Here is a 15,712-nt window from a genome sequence, read left to right on the forward strand (position 1 = left end):
TGTGAATCACTGTAGTGTGAACCTGGTTGTTAAGTGAATCTAGCTTCCCCCCCTTGACTTGGCTCGTCGGACGGTCACAAAAGGGGATCACGTGACCCCAGCGACACTGCGACCCTCATAAATTGGAGACAAGCATCTGAATGTAGCACAGAGATGCTGCAGTGGTTGTAAGTGTGAAAAAAAATGGTCCTACGTCACTTTTTTTTTCAGCACTGTTGTAGCTTCGAATGGTCACTAAATGAACTGTGGTAAGTCGAGGACTACTGTCAGGATTCCGACAGTCACGCAATTTAAATCATGAGTCTCGAGCCAAACTTCTAAAACTTCAAAAGGATTTATTGGGAGTTAACATGCCGGCACTGCCTGGGGGAGCTGACTCTGAGACACCTCATTCCTTATCACCCTTGACCCTGGTTTCCCCCCCACCCCACCCCCTGGGAGTATCGTAATTCCTATTCTCCAATGGGACACCTCCATAGCCCAGAGGCATCAATCAGGCTCTCCAGTTAGATTTTAGCACAGCAGAAACTTAAGTCACCTAGTTACTATCTTTGAAAATATTTCTGGAATGCACTTTCGGTTTGCAAGCTGTTGGCAACTCTAAAAAGGCCATAGGTTGGTCTTTTTATCTTTTATGAGTTGACAACTACCTGCATTTATGCGCAACTCAAGGTTAAACTATATGCAGGTAGTCCTTGACTTATGACCGCAATTGTAAATAACAGTGTATGGGTGTGTCTGTTGTAGCTTTGCATGATCGCTAAGCCACCGGGGGTGGGGGTGGGGGAAGTGACTTAGGTGCGTGTTTCACGCTTACGACCATTGTGTGTCATTCCCCAGGGTCACGTGATCAAAATTCAGACCTCTTGGTTCATATTTATGATGGTTGCAGTGTTCCCAGTGTGTTCGTGTGTGTGTGTTTGTGTGTGTTACCTGATCTCCTCCTCCTTTATTTATTTATTTATTTTTATTTTTATTATAAGAATACATCACAGTGCATTCATTCTGGCATTACAATTATTATACATATGTATAAATTTTACTTCACCGTTTACAATCCCCTTGTTCGATACGTTGCTTGCTAATTATCCTGATCCTCATAGCTACTTAGGTTCCGACTTTGCCTTCTTCTGTGCAACAAGTGATACAATTAATTCAACGTTTCGTAATACTCCGATTTCCCCCTTGTCGCAGCGAGCGACCGGTCCGTTGTTATCATACTGAGCTAACGTGTCCTGGGATGGAAAGTAACAACAGTCAGTGTTTCGTGATCATATTGAAACATTTTGCAGTTGGCTAAAACAAGGTCATTAGATACGTGCAAACATCCCTGTATCCGTGTTTGACAATGTCTGCTTAATGGTGGAATAGCTACACCCCCTCGTTTTTTTTTTTTTTTTTTAAATTCTAGGTCCGATTCTGCACAGGCCGTAATTTTCCTTATGGTCTCTGTTTCGGGCGGCTTGCTTCCCTTCTTCCAGGATTGCGCATATATTATTCTAGCCACCATCAACGCATGTACTATTAGATAAATTAAAAACCCTTCCTATATCCTTCTGGTGTTATTCCTAAAAGGAAAAATAAAAAAGACCTTCGGACTAGGAAAATCAACGGAGGAGGCCAGATTCGCATCCCAAGTGTGCAAGGGTGGGTTGCAAAAATTTTAGCAGCCGGGTTCTCTGCCTGGTTGCTGGGTGGGTGTGGCCCGTGGTGGGCGTGGCCTAGTCAGACTCCTGCACCACGGGGGGGGGGTCATTTTCATCTTCCCCAGAGTCCTGAGGCTTCCCTTGGGCCTCTGGGAAGTCAAAAATGTCCTCCCCTGGGATCCAGAGGGTCTCCAGAAGTTGGAAATAGACCCATTTCTGGACTTACTGCACTTACCTGGGATCCAAAATGGGCCACCTTGAGACTCCTGGGAGGGGAGGGGCAGGGTGGGCGGGCCCAGCCACAGTCATTGCAACGATTGGTTCTGTGAACCAGATTTAAAATGAGCAAAGAGAGAAACAACCAGAATGAAGGAGAAACTTTCCGACAAGGGAAGACAATTCGCCAGTGGAACTGCCTGCCACCAGAAGTTGTGGCTGCTCTATCGCTGGAGGTTTTCAAGAAGAGATTGGACAGCCCATTTGTCTGAAATGGTATATAAGGTTTCCTGCTTGAGCAAATGGTTGCACTAGAGGATAACAGATAACAGATCATCAGATCAACTGATGATTGATATAGATACAGATTAACAGAGCTGGAAGGGACCTTGTAGGTCATCTAGTCCAACCCCCCGCCCAAGCGGGAGACCCTACACCATTTCTGACCGATGGCAGTCCAATCTCTTCTTGAAAGTCTCAAGTGATGATTGATATAGAAACAGATTAACAGAGCTGGAAGGGATCTTCTAGGTCATCTAGTCCAACCCCCCATCCAAGCACCCTACACCATTTCTGACACGTGACAATCCAGTCTCTTCTTGAAAGCCTCCAGTGATGAAGTTCTCACAACTTCTGAAGGCAACTTTTGTTCCATTGGTTGATTGTTCTCACTGTCAGAAAGTTTCTCCTTATTTCCAGGTTAAATCTCTCCTTGTTCAGTTTCCATCCATTATTCATTGTCTGGCCTGCAGGCGCTTTAGAAAATAGCTTGACCCCCTTCCTCCTCTCTGGGGCAGCCCCTCAAATATTGGAAGATGCTCTCCTGTCTCCCCTGGTCCTTCTCTTCGCTAGACTAGCCAAGCCCAGTTCCTGCAACCGTTCATCATATATTTTAGCCTCCAGTCCCCTCATCATCCTGGTTGCTCTTCTCTGCACTTTTTCTAGAGTCTCAACATCTTTTTTATAATGTGGTGACCAAAACTGGATGCAGTACTCTAGGTGTGGCCTTACTAAGGCTTTATAGAGTGGTATTAGCACTGGTATTCCTGGTATTAGATGACGTCCAAGGCCCCTCCCATTTCTGTTATTCTGTAAAGTATTCTGTAAAACCCCAGAAGGTTGGAGGCCGCTGGACTAGATGACCTCCACGGTCCCTTCCAATTCTCTTATTCTGATGTATTTTGTGTGTGTTTTTAGTGAGTGCCACCATGTTTGAGAACTGCACCGGTTGCGTTATGTGCTCCGAAGACAACGGCTGCGTCTCCTGCCAGCAGCGTCTCTTCCTCCTCATCTGGAGGGATGGGATCCGACAGTACGGGGCCTGTGTCCACGCCTGCCCACTGGGCTACTACGGGCAGAGAAGCCTGGAAGTCAACCGATGCATCAGTAGGTAGCCAGCGTTGCGGGAAACACATTCTCAAGAGTTGTGAGCGTGTGAGCCAGAGGTGGTATTCCAGCAGGTTCTGACCGGTTCTGGAGAACCGGTAGCGGAAATTTTGAGTGGTTAGGAGAACCGGCCAATCCCACCTCTGACTGGGCCCCGCCAACCCCACCTCTTCTCTGCCTCCTATTGAGTCCCAGCTGATCGGCTGGGTCTCCTTTGGTTGCCCTGCACAGGAGAACGGAGCTGGAAAGCAGGTTAGTGGGGAGGGATGCAGGGTTGGGATGCTACCAGTTCGGCACGGTCTGAAGAGCAGCAGACACCGAACCCGCTTCGGTGTCTGCTGCTCTGTTTGGCCCACCCACCCGCCTGGGCTCTTACCTGTCCTTTATTTCCTGCTTTTTCAACCTCAGGTGCTTTATCTGTCATCTATCTATCTATCTATCTATCTATCTATCTATCTATCTATCATCTATCTATCTATCTATCATCTATCTATCAATCTATCTATCTATCTATCAATCTATCATCATCATCATCATTATTATTATTATTATTATTATTATTATTATTATTATTATCTATCTATCTATCTATCTATCTATTTATCTATATCTATCTATCTATCTATCTATCATCTATCTATCAATCTATCATCATCATCATCATCATTATTATTATTATTATTATTATTATTATTATTATTATTATCTATCTATCTATCTATCTATCTATCATCTATCTATCAATCTATCTATCATCTATCTATCAATCTATCATCATCATCATTATTATTATTATTATTATTATATTATCTATCATCTATCTATCTATCTATCTATCATCTATCTATCTATCTATCTATCAATCTATATCATCATCATCATCATTATTATTATTATTATTATTATCTATCTATCTATCTATCTATCTATCTATCTATCTATCTATCTATCTATCAATCTATCTATCATCTATCTATCTATCTATCATCATCATTATTATTATTATTATTATTATTATTATCTATCTATCTATCTATCTATCTATCTATCTATCATCTATCTATCTATTTATCTATTATCAATCTATCTATCATCTATCTATCAATCTATCATCATCATCATCATCATTATTATTATTATTATTATTATTATTATTATTATTATTATCTATCTATCTATCTATCTATCTATCTATCTATCTATTTATCTATCATCTATCTATCTATCTATCTATCATCTATCTATCAATCTATCTATCATCTATCTATCAATCTATCATCATCATTATTATTATTATTATTATTATTATTATTATCTATCTATCTATCTATCTATCTATCATCTATCTATCTATCTATCTATCTATCTATCTATCAATCTATCTATCTATCTATCTATCAATCTATCATCATCATCATCATCATTATTATTATTATTATTATTATTATCTATCTATCTATCTATCTATCTATCATCTATCTATCTATCTATCTATCATCTATCTATCAATCTATCTATCATCTATCTATCAATCTATCATCATCATCATCATTATTATTATTATTATTATTATTATTATTATTATCTATCTATCTATCTATCTATCTATCATCTATCTATCAATATCATCATCATTATTATTATTATCTATCTGTCTATCTATCTATCTATCATCTATCTATCAATATCATCATCATTATTATCTATCTATCTATCTATCTATCTATCTATCTCTATTTAGTCAAGCGATTATTAGATAACAAGTGTAAACATAGTTAGGAATACATGAAATACATCTATCTATCTATCTTTCTATCTATCTATCTATCATCATTATCTATCTATCTATCTATCTATCTATCTATCTATCTATCTATCTATATCTATCTATCATCATTATCTATCTATCTATCTATCTATCTATCTATCTATCTATCATCTAACTATCAATCTATCATCATCATTATTATCTATGTCTGTCTGTCTGTCTGTCTATCTATCTATCTATCTATCTATCTATCTATCTATCTATCTATCTATCTCTGTTTATTTAGTCAAGCGATTATTAGATAACAAGTGTAAACATAGTTACGAATACATGAAATACATCTATCTATCTATCTATCTATCTATCTATCTATCTATCTATCTATCTATCTATCATCTATCTATCAATATCATCATCATTATTATCTATCTGTCTATCTATCTATCTATCTATCTATCTATCTATCTATCTATCTATCTCTGTTTATTTAGTCAAGCGATTATTAGATAACAAGTATAAGTGTAAACATAGTTATGAATACATGAAATACATATAAGAAATATATATAAGATACATATAAGAAAACTAAAATAAACAATAGGACAGGGACAGTAGGCACGTTGGTGCCCTTATGCACACCCCCTACAGACCTCTTAGGAAAGGGGTGAGGTCAATAGTAGAAAGTCTAAGGTTAAAGTTTTTGGGGTTTGGGAAAGAAACCACAGAGTCAGGAAGAAGAGCAGCAGACAACGAACCGCTTCGGTGTCTGCTGCTCTGTTTGGCCCACCCACCCGCCTGGGCTCTTACCTGTCCTTTATTTCCTGCTTTTTCAACCTCCGCTGCTTTGCGCGGCACAGCTGAGGTTGAAAAAGCAGGAAAGAAGAGGAATTTGAAATGCTGTGCACCTGCGCGCAGCGCTTGTCAGTTGTCTGCGTGGCACAGCTGAGGAAATGGACCACACACACATACACACACGCAAAGTGCACTCTCACCAGGGGTGGGATTCTACCTGCCAGAGAACTGGCAAATCGCACCACTGGCTGGCCCCATTCCACCCCGCCCACTCCTTACCTGGCATGCGTGCCATCAAACTTGCCTTCTAAGTTGCTATTTTTCCTTTTTTTTCCCCCCGACCATCAGCTGTTCTGCTCTGCCAGGAGATTTAAATTAGCTAGAAAGCAGGAAATTGTGAATTTCTTGCTTTCTAGCTAATCTAAAAGCAGAGCTGAACCTTCCTTAGGACCGAAGCTTCTATTTTTCAGTGCAGACTCAGGCAGCAGATTTCAGAAAGATAGATCTCTGAGTGAATCTGTGATTCTGTGAGCAACTCAATCTGCCTGCCTGCTTTGCCTGATTTTGGATAAAAGTTGCTCTTTTTTTAATAAAAAAAATTAATATTTACATACCTGATGTGTTGTGAGTTAATTTTGCAAACAAATTTTGCTTGCAAGCAAATTTTATGTGACAGACTGAGATAGCCAACGGCAGATAGATAGATCTCGGAATGAATCCGTGATTCTGTGAGCAACTCAATCTGCCTGCCTGCTTTGCCTGATTTTGGGTAAAAGTTGCTCTTTTTTAAAATAAAAAATTCAATATTTACATGCATGGTGTGTTGTGAGTTAGTTTTGCGAGTTTGCTTGCAAGCAAATTTTATGTGACAGACTGAGCTAGCCAATGGCAGATAGATAGATCCCTGAATGAATCTGTGATTCTGTGAGCAACTCAATCTGCCTGCCTGCTTTGCCTGATTTTGGGTAAAAGTTTATTTTTTAAATAAAAAATTCAATACTTATATAAATATTTATAATATTTACATCCAAGCCATGCCCAGCCAGTCACATGACCACCAAGCCAGGCCCAGTCAGCAAGCCACGCCCAGTCAGTCACATGACCACCAAGCCACACCCACAAATTAGGCCACACCCACAGAATGGGTTGTTAAGAAATTGGAATCCCAGGGGGAGGGAATGGAGATTTTGCAGTTTCTGTCAGGATTCCAGCAATCGCCCTAATGAAATCATGATTCTCGAGCCAAACTTCAAAAAACTTCAAAGGATCCATTAGAGGCGACATCCTGGCCCTGCCCTGTATGAAGCCAACTCTGGCCTCCATTTCCAGTCCCCTGGGACCCTGTTTCTCCCCTGGGTGTCTCACAAACCAGATTCTCCCATTGAGCACCTTCACGGACCGGGTGTCATCATTCACGTTCTCCAATTGAATATATTCATGGGCAAAAGCTCTGGTATTTTAGTTACAATATTTTAAAGATATAGTGTTGGAATGTACTTCTGCTTCCAAACTGCTGCACTGCTCTTCCAAATTTCCTTTCTCTTCTCCCCCACCTGTTTATTTTCCATGGCAACTACTAAAACAAGCATAGAAATGTCTTATGAGTTGACAGTATCCTTCCCCAAGGAGTGGGGAGGGAATGTGGATTTTACAGTATCCTTCCTTTGCCACGCCCACCAAGCCACAACCACCAAAGCGCACCACGCCCACCAAGCCACACCCAGAGAACCGGTAGTTAAATAAAAAAAGAAATTATGAATCCCACCACTGGTGTGAGCAAAATAGAAACATACCAGTAGAAGGAATGTGTGCAATTTGGGGGCAACTGCCAAGGTCTCAGTTCTCACTCCTCTTTATTAGATTAGTTTTCATTTACTCAAGAAATTAAAATAGGAATTTCAAAGAAAAAAAAAATTACAAAGGCAAACTAGGCAGATTTTTTTTTGCAAAAGAACTGCCTTAAAAAAAAAAGATAAAAACACATATACACGTAAGATAAAAGAAGCTTTATTGTCGCTTGTGATCGGGATGGATCAGAGATAAACTTTTGCAGCTAGGACAGAACCAGAACTCCCAGTCTCCTGGCGATTGGCTCAAGATCACCCGACTAGCTTTTGTACCTAAAGCAGGACTAGAACTCCCAGTCTCCTGGCGATTGGCTCAAGATCACCCGACTAGCTTTTGTACCTAAAGTGGGACTAGAACTCCCAGTCTCCTGGCGATTGGCTCAAGATAACCCGATTAGCTTTTGTACCTAAAGCAGGACTAGAACTCCCAGTCTCCTGGCGATTGGCTCAAGATCACCCGACTAGCTTTTGTACCTAAAGTGGGACTAGAACTCCCAGTCTCCTGGCGATTGGCTCAAGATCACCAGACTAGCTTTTTGTACCTAAAGCGGGACTAGAACTCCCAGTCTCCTGGCGATTGGCTCAAGATCACCAGACTAGCTTTTGTACCTAAAGTGGGACTAGAACTCCCAGTCTCCTGGCGATTGGCTCAAGATCACCAGACTAGCCTTTGTACCTAAAGCGGGACTAGAACTCCCAGTCTCCTGGCGATTGGCTCAAGATCACCCGACTAGCTTTTGTACCTAAAGCGGGACTAGAACTCACCGTCTCCTGGTAATTGGCCCAAAGGCAGCCAGACGGCTTTCATAACTAAGGTAGGATTAGAACTCCCAGTTTCCTGATGATTACCTCAAATTCACCCGGTCAGTTTTTGTGCCTAAAGGTGGAACTAGAACTCACCTTCTCTTGGTGATTGGCCCAAAGCCAGCCAACCACCTTTCATACCTAAGGTGGAACTAGAGACCACCATCATCTTGTGATTGGCCCGAAGTTACTCAGCTAACTTCGATAGCTAAGGCAGGACTAGACTCCCAGTCCCCCAATGCTTGACCCAAAGTCATCCAACCAAAGTCAGCGTCTCTGGTTACTCGCCTGGTATCTTAACCACTAGATTAGACCAGGGATGGGAGTCAAAAATCCCAACAACTGGTTCTCTGCCCAGTTGCTGGGTGGGCGTGGCCTACCGGAGCTTCCGGTTTGTTCATTTTTCACCTTCCCCATAGTCCTGAGGCTTCCCTCGGGCCTCTGTGAAGGTGGAAAGGGCCTCTCCCGGACTCCGGAGGCTTTCCAGAAATGGAAACATTTCCTGTTTCCGGACTTCTGGAACTTCCGGGGGGCTGTTTTTTTTAACCCCCCCAGAGCCTCCGTGTGGACCCTGCATTTACCTGCATCTAAAACGGGCCGCGTGGAGACTCCTGGGAAGGGGAGGGGAGAGGCAGGGTGGGCGTAGCCAGCCAGTCAGTTCAACTACCATTTTGGCGAACCACATTGTAAACGTTAATATCCGGTTCTCACGAACCGGGCCAAACCGGCTGAATCCTACCCCTGGACTAGAGCAAACTGGCTCTCTCTGATAGACAGACTCCATTACGGTCGTACGCTGAGGACTAGCGGTATGGGCGTGCCAGGAATTAGACTGAGTTTAAAGGTGGCTTTTTCTAACACGAAACCTCTCTGTTTTTTAGAATGCCGGTCGCCCAACTGCGAGAGCTGTTTCAGCAAAGACTTTTGCATGCGATGCCAAGAGCGCTTCTACCTGCACAAAGGGAAATGCTTAAGCACCTGTCCTCCTGACACCATGGCCTGGCACAGCACCCGGGAATGCCAAGGTAAGGCCAGGCTGCAGGAGGGAGTAGCCCCACCTACTTCCCCACCTCATCCTGGAGGGAGGATCCTGAACAATCGGGTGCAAAAGCAACGTTGAACCGACTGCGCCACAAGCTGAACTGAGGCCCAGAGAGGGCTTGGCTTGCATCCTTTGCCCACCTAGGGACTCACTACCACCCAGGATCAGCTCAGAGCTGGGCTAGACGGACGAGGAGCTTGGCAATTGGTCGAAGAGAATATCGGGGGCTCGGGAATCGAACCGTGGGGTCCTCGGTGCTCTCTGAGATTGGCGGTTTTCTTGCGGACGTTTCATGACTCGTGTTACCTAGTGTGAGCAAGTAGACCACCAAGATCAGAGAGCCCTACGGGCCCCACAGTCCTCCTCCTCCTCCTCCTCCTCCTCCTCCTCCTCCTCCTCCTCTTCCTGCTGCTCCTCCTCCTCCTCACACCCCACTCCCTTCTCGCGTTGATGATGTTACCTAGTTTGGGTAAAGAAATGTCTGAAAGAAAACACGCAAGCTCAGAGTGCACCAAGAATCCACAGTCGTCCTCCTTTCTCCTTCCTCCTCCCTTCTCCCCTTTTCTCCTCCTCCTTTCCAAGAGCCCCACTCCCTGCTAGCACTGATAATGTTCCCTAGTATGGTCATGAAACGTCTGCAAGAAAACCATCAAACTCAGACAGTACCAAGGCCCCTACACTCCCCCTCCTCCTCCTCCTCTTCCTCCTCCTCCTTCCCCCCTTCTCTTCCTTAAATTTCATTCTGCAAACCCCATTCCTTTCAAACACAGATGGTGATGTAGTTGGGTCACCTAGTTGGATCATGAAATGTCGGTAAGAAAACAACCCAGCTTAGAAAGCACCAAGAATCCACAGTCCTCCTCCCTCTCTCCACAAATCCTTCTCCCTTCTAGCCCTGATGATGTTCCCTATTTTGGTCATAACCTGCTAAATTTGTTTTAATGGGATGGGATGGAGTGGAATGGAATGGAATGGAATAGAATAGGGAATAGGAATAGGAATAGGAATAGGAATAGGAATAGGAATAGGAATAGAATAGAATAGAATAGAATAGAATAGAATAGAATAGAATAGAATAGAATAGAACAGAACAGAATAGAATATAAATTAGAGTAGAGTAGAATAGAATAGAAAATAGAATAGAATAGGTTATAGAAATTAGAATAGAATAGAATATAGAAATCAGAATAGAATAGAGTGGAGTAGAATAGAATAGAATAGAATAGAATAGAAAATAGAATAGAATAGGTTATAGAAATTAGAATAGACTAGAATATAGAAATAAGAATAGAACAGAGTAGAATAGAATAGAATAGGATAGAAGATAGAAATTAGAATAGACTAGAATAGAAAATAGAATAGAATAGGTTATAGAAATTAGAATAGAATATAGAAATCAGAATAGAATAGAGTGGAGGAGAATAGAATAGAAAATAGAATAGAATAGGTTATAGAAATTAGAATAGACTAGAATATAGAAATAAGAATAGAATAGAGTAGAAAAGAATAGAGTAGAATAGAATAGAATAGAATAGAATAGAATAAACAGAGGTGGAAGGGACCCTGGAGGTCTGTGAGAAAATTTTGGTGGTCGCCCCCAAAGCAATTAATCCAGGCCGAGTGGGAACACAAGGCTTGCGTCACTTGCATTGCAAACAACACGAGGTAGTGAGGGGTGGAGGGAAAGGGCGGAAGGGGGAAACTTGCACTACTCACCTGGCCTGGCCACCGGGCTGCTTCTTTCCGCTTCTTTCTTCTTCTGCTTCTGGCTGCATGCAAGGAAACCAGCCAAAGTCTTTCTTTCTCTCCCCCCAAACTCCGCCAGAAATGAGTCTTTGGGACCCTGCAAGGCCTCCTGCTCCAAGAGGCTGCGCCGGCAAAGACTCATTTCTGGCGGAGTTTGGGGGAGAGAAAGAAAGACTTCCGCGGCTTCTGCTGCTTTCCTTGCATGAAGCCCAAAGTCTCTCTGTCTCTCTCTCTCTCTCTCTCCCCTGAGAACGGAGCTGGAGACGGCATCCTGCAATCCCAAATAAAGATCGATCGATCGGTAGGAAAATGGGGTGGGGGATTTTCCTGCAGAATTTTTGGGGGGATTTCCCCAGGGTCTCTGGTCCACAGGACTTAAAATAATGAGTTTGGTGGTCCCTGAGGTCCAAAAGCTTGGCGACCCCTGTTCTAGTCCAACCCCCTGCCTAGGCAGGAAACCCTAATACATGAAGCATCTGCAAGAAAACACCCAAGCTCAGAGAGCACCAAGGACCCCACGGCATGGCAACTGACAAGATTCTAGTCCTCGTTGAGTCTCACCATTCTCTTCCATCTCTCCCTCTCCCCCCCGCCGCCCCAGAAAACTGTGAGGCAGCCCCCTGGAGCAGTTGGAGCCCCTGCACCAAGCAAGGGCGGATGTGTGGGTACAAATGGGGCTCAGAGAGCCGAGTCCGGGAGACCCTCTGGAGCGAGAAAGATGAGGCGGCTCTGTGTCCAGAGCTGTCCGAGTCCCGGAATTGTCGGATGAAGAGACATTGTCCCGGAGGTAAGATTGGGATACCAGGCCACGCAGGGGTGAGATTCACATTTTGTAACAACTGTGGGCGTGGCTAGGTGGCATGGCTAGGTGGGTGTGGCCACGTGACTGGGTAGGCGTGGCATTTTTTGCAGCACCCCCTTCCATTTTGGGGGGGGGGCTTCTGGGCCTCAGGGAAGCTTCTCGGGGGGGCATTTTGGCTCCCCAAAGGCTTCCCTGGGGCTTAGGAAAGTAAAAACTGGAGTGTAAGAGGAGTATGCAGCACCTTAGTACCTTAAGGCAGTGGCCCCCAACCTTTTTTGTGCCACGGCCTGGTACCGGCATCATAAAATGATCCGCGGCCCGGGACCGGCATCAGCACGCATGACAAGGCAAGGCGAGCCGAGCGACCGGCCAGCCAGCCATCCCCCACTTCTCCCCGCCACCTTCAACTCCTCCTTTATACCTTTGTTGATGGGACGGCTCGCCTTGCCTTGGGTGCTGAAAGAATCCTCGCGCCTTAGTTTCGTTCGAAGCCCCCCCCCCTCGATGAAACTAAGGCGCGAGGATTCCTTCAGGACCCAAATGCCGTTTTCCAACCAGAAAAGCTCACCCGGAAGCACTTTCTCATCAAACAAGATGGCGGCACCCAGCAAACTGGCGCCCCGGTAGGAAATGTTCCACAGATTGGTACCGGTCCGCGGCCCGGTGGTTGGGGACCCCTGCCTTAAGGAGTGACTGGGTGGGGAAGAACGCAGTCAGTGATGTTGGGCATGCGTGCCATGTTGCACATGTGCAATAAGAAGGGGTGGGGCCAGCCAGGGGTATGATTTGCCGCTTCTCCGAACTGGGCAGAATCATAACAACCGGTTCTATAGAACCGGTGTGAACCGGTAGAATCCCACCCTAGGCTGTCCTTAACAAAAGATCCTATGGTCTTCTCAGCCTTACCAGGTAGACCAGACTGGAAATCTAGCCAGGTAAGGACTACCCTACAGCCTAGTCCTCGCCTTATGACCACAACTGAGCTCAAAATCCCTGTGGCCAAGTGAGACATTTATGAAGTCAGGTTTGGCCCCATTTTGCCACTTTTGTTAGCACTTAGTAGTAGCGCTTAGACTTATAGACCACTTCACAGAACTTCACAGCCCCCCTCTAAGCAGTTTACAGAGTCAGCCTCTTGCCCCCAACCATCTGGGTCCTCGTTTTAGCCACCTCGGAAGGACGGAAGGCTGAGTCCACCTTGAGCTGGTCAGGATCGAACTTCCTGGCAGTGGGCAGAGTTGGCCTGCCATGCTGCATTCAGACAGACAGACAGACAGATACATAAGATGATAAATGATAGAGTGAGTGAGTGAGTGAGTGAGTGAGTGAGTGAGTGAGTGACAGAAAGACAGACAGGAAGAAATACTAGACAGGCAGGCATGGGGAGGGAGAGAGAGAGAGAGAGAGAAACAGTGAGAGACTGAATGATAAGATAGAGAGGTAAGACATAGATAAATAAATAGCATTAGCATTATATACCGCTTCATAGTGCTTTCCAGTCCTCTCTAAGCAGTTTACAGAGTCAGCCTCTTGTCCCCAACCATCTGGGTCCTCATTTTACCCACCTCAGAGGAGGGAAGGCTGAGTCAACTTGGATGGATGGGTGAGTGGATGGATGGATGGAGAGATATAGATGATATCTATCTATCTATCTATCTATCTATCTATCTATCTATCTATCTACCTACCTATCTATCTATCTATCTATCTATCTATCTATCTATCTATCTACCTACCTACCTACTATCTATCTATCTACCTACCTATCATCTACTTATCTACTTACCTATCTATTATCTATCTACCTACTTATCTATTTACCTACCTACCTACTTATCTACTTACCTACCTATCTCTCTACCTACCTATCATCTATCTATCTATCTATCTATCTATCTATCTATCTATCATCTATTTACCTACCTACCTATCTATCTACTTACCTACCTACCTATCTATATCTATCTACCTACCTACCTACCTATCATCTATTTACCTACCTACCTACCTACTTATCTACTTACCACCTATCTATTATCTATCTACCTACCATCTATCTATCTATCTATCTATCTATCTATCTATCTATCTATCTATCATCTATTTACCTACCTACCTACCTACTTATCTACTTACCATCTATCTATCTATCTATCTATCTACTCATCTATCTATCTATCTATCTATCTATCTATCTATCTATCTATCTATCTATCTATCTATTATTTACCTACCTACCTACCTATCTTATCTACTTACCTGTCTGTCTGTCTGTCTGCTACCTATCCGTCTATCTATCTGTCTGTCTGTCTGTCTGTCTGTCTATCTATCTAGACAAACAGACAGACAGATAGAAGATAGACAGAGAGACAGAGAGATAAGACATAAATAAATAGCAATAGCACTTCGACTACAGAGAGAGAGAGGGAGATGATAGACAGAAAATTTCAGAAGCCATCAAGCTGGTTTTGCAAAAATTTTCTCAAGCCGAGCAAACTTTCATCTCCTCTCAGTCCCTCCCCTTGACAATATTCTGGAACAAGACAACACCAACAACAACAAAAACCAACCATCCAGTCGGCTGGTGTTGAAAGGAGAGTTGAAAACCAGATGTGCGTGTGTGTGTGTGTGTGTGGGGTGGTTCTTTTTGGCCGAGGGAGAAAAACGTTCTGCTCGTTAATAGCCAACGGGGCTGCTGCCCTGGCCAAAGATTTCACGCTTCAGTAAGGAAGTAGCCTGACTCCGCGTCTTTTGCTTGTTGTCTTGCAGAGAAGAATGAAAAGATGAAGAGGAACAAGAAGGGAATGGAGCAGAGGAGGAAGAAGAAAATAGAGGCGTTTAAGGTTGCCTAAGGAGCGCCCGAGCGGGTGGGTTTGCCCTGGAGGTGGTGAACAGCACCCAACCAAGTCCATCAAGGAACTCCATCACGGGCCGAATTAAAAACAAACAGGATGGTTTTTCTCTCTCTTTCTTTCTGCCTTTTAAAGATCCCGCTCTTCAGTTCCTCGGTTTGCCCCCTTCACCTTTCTCCACCACGATGGTTGCCTCTTGACCTTCTCTCCGGTGTGGTTAAACAACAGAAGATGGAAGATGGAAGAGTCCATGTCCTCTCTAACCATATTGATGTCTGGAGCGTCGTCTTCCTACCTTTCACCTCTCCGTCTCAGCACCTTTGATTTGACGAAAACCAGAACCGTAACACCGGAGGAAACCATCCAAGAACCCAAGTGAGAAGGGACTAACTCTTGCGGTTCGACCTGCTATGGAAGAGGGGGATGATGGACCGTTCAGAAGAGCTGAAGACCGCACCGAGTCCTCTCTAACGACCCCCAAGAGATGGAGTTTTGGAGGGAACTCAAGTTCTCATCTAGCTTTCTCCTGGTTCTTCCTCTACCCGCTACCCCTTAGAAGTGTTTTCCTGAATCTTCCTCAGTGTTACTCATTCTAGGAACGAACGTGAGTTTAAGACTAAGGAAAAAACCAAACTGGGATTTAGAGGTGTTGTCCCCATTTCTCTCACACCCAAGAGGTTGAGATGATTGTGGTCAGGGGCAACCAACCTACGCTTCCCCGTGGAGGAGACAAACCATGTTTTCTTCCCAAGATAGAAGCAAAGCAAACTCTGCCGCCATCCCTAGACGCAAAGTAGACTTCAGACAAGGA

The 15,712-nt window shown here is 44.0% G+C and overlaps 1 protein-coding gene across 1 annotated transcript in view; it reads left to right on the forward strand.

The window, feature by feature from the left end:
* The window catches only part of RSPO4 (R-spondin 4), a 45,562-nt gene extending 30,072 nt beyond the window's left edge, over window positions 1-15,490 (forward strand). Inside the window, exons 2-5 of the mRNA XM_026721273.2 lie at window positions 3,060-3,248; window positions 9,341-9,484; window positions 11,849-12,034; window positions 14,819-15,490. Coding sequence (XP_026577058.2) covers window positions 3,060-3,248; window positions 9,341-9,484; window positions 11,849-12,034; window positions 14,819-14,901 — 602 coding nt within the window. The 3' untranslated portion in view covers window positions 14,902-15,490. The remainder of the gene's footprint in view (window positions 1-3,059; window positions 3,249-9,340; window positions 9,485-11,848; window positions 12,035-14,818) is intronic.
* The last annotated feature ends 222 nt before the right edge of the window (window positions 15,491-15,712 follow it).

The sequence above is a fragment of the Pseudonaja textilis genome, chromosome 3 (genome assembly GCF_049901715.1).
Source record: "Pseudonaja textilis isolate UNSWEBS1 chromosome 3, rPseTex1.2, whole genome shotgun sequence".
Taxonomy (NCBI): Eukaryota; Metazoa; Chordata; class Lepidosauria; order Squamata; family Elapidae; genus Pseudonaja; species Pseudonaja textilis.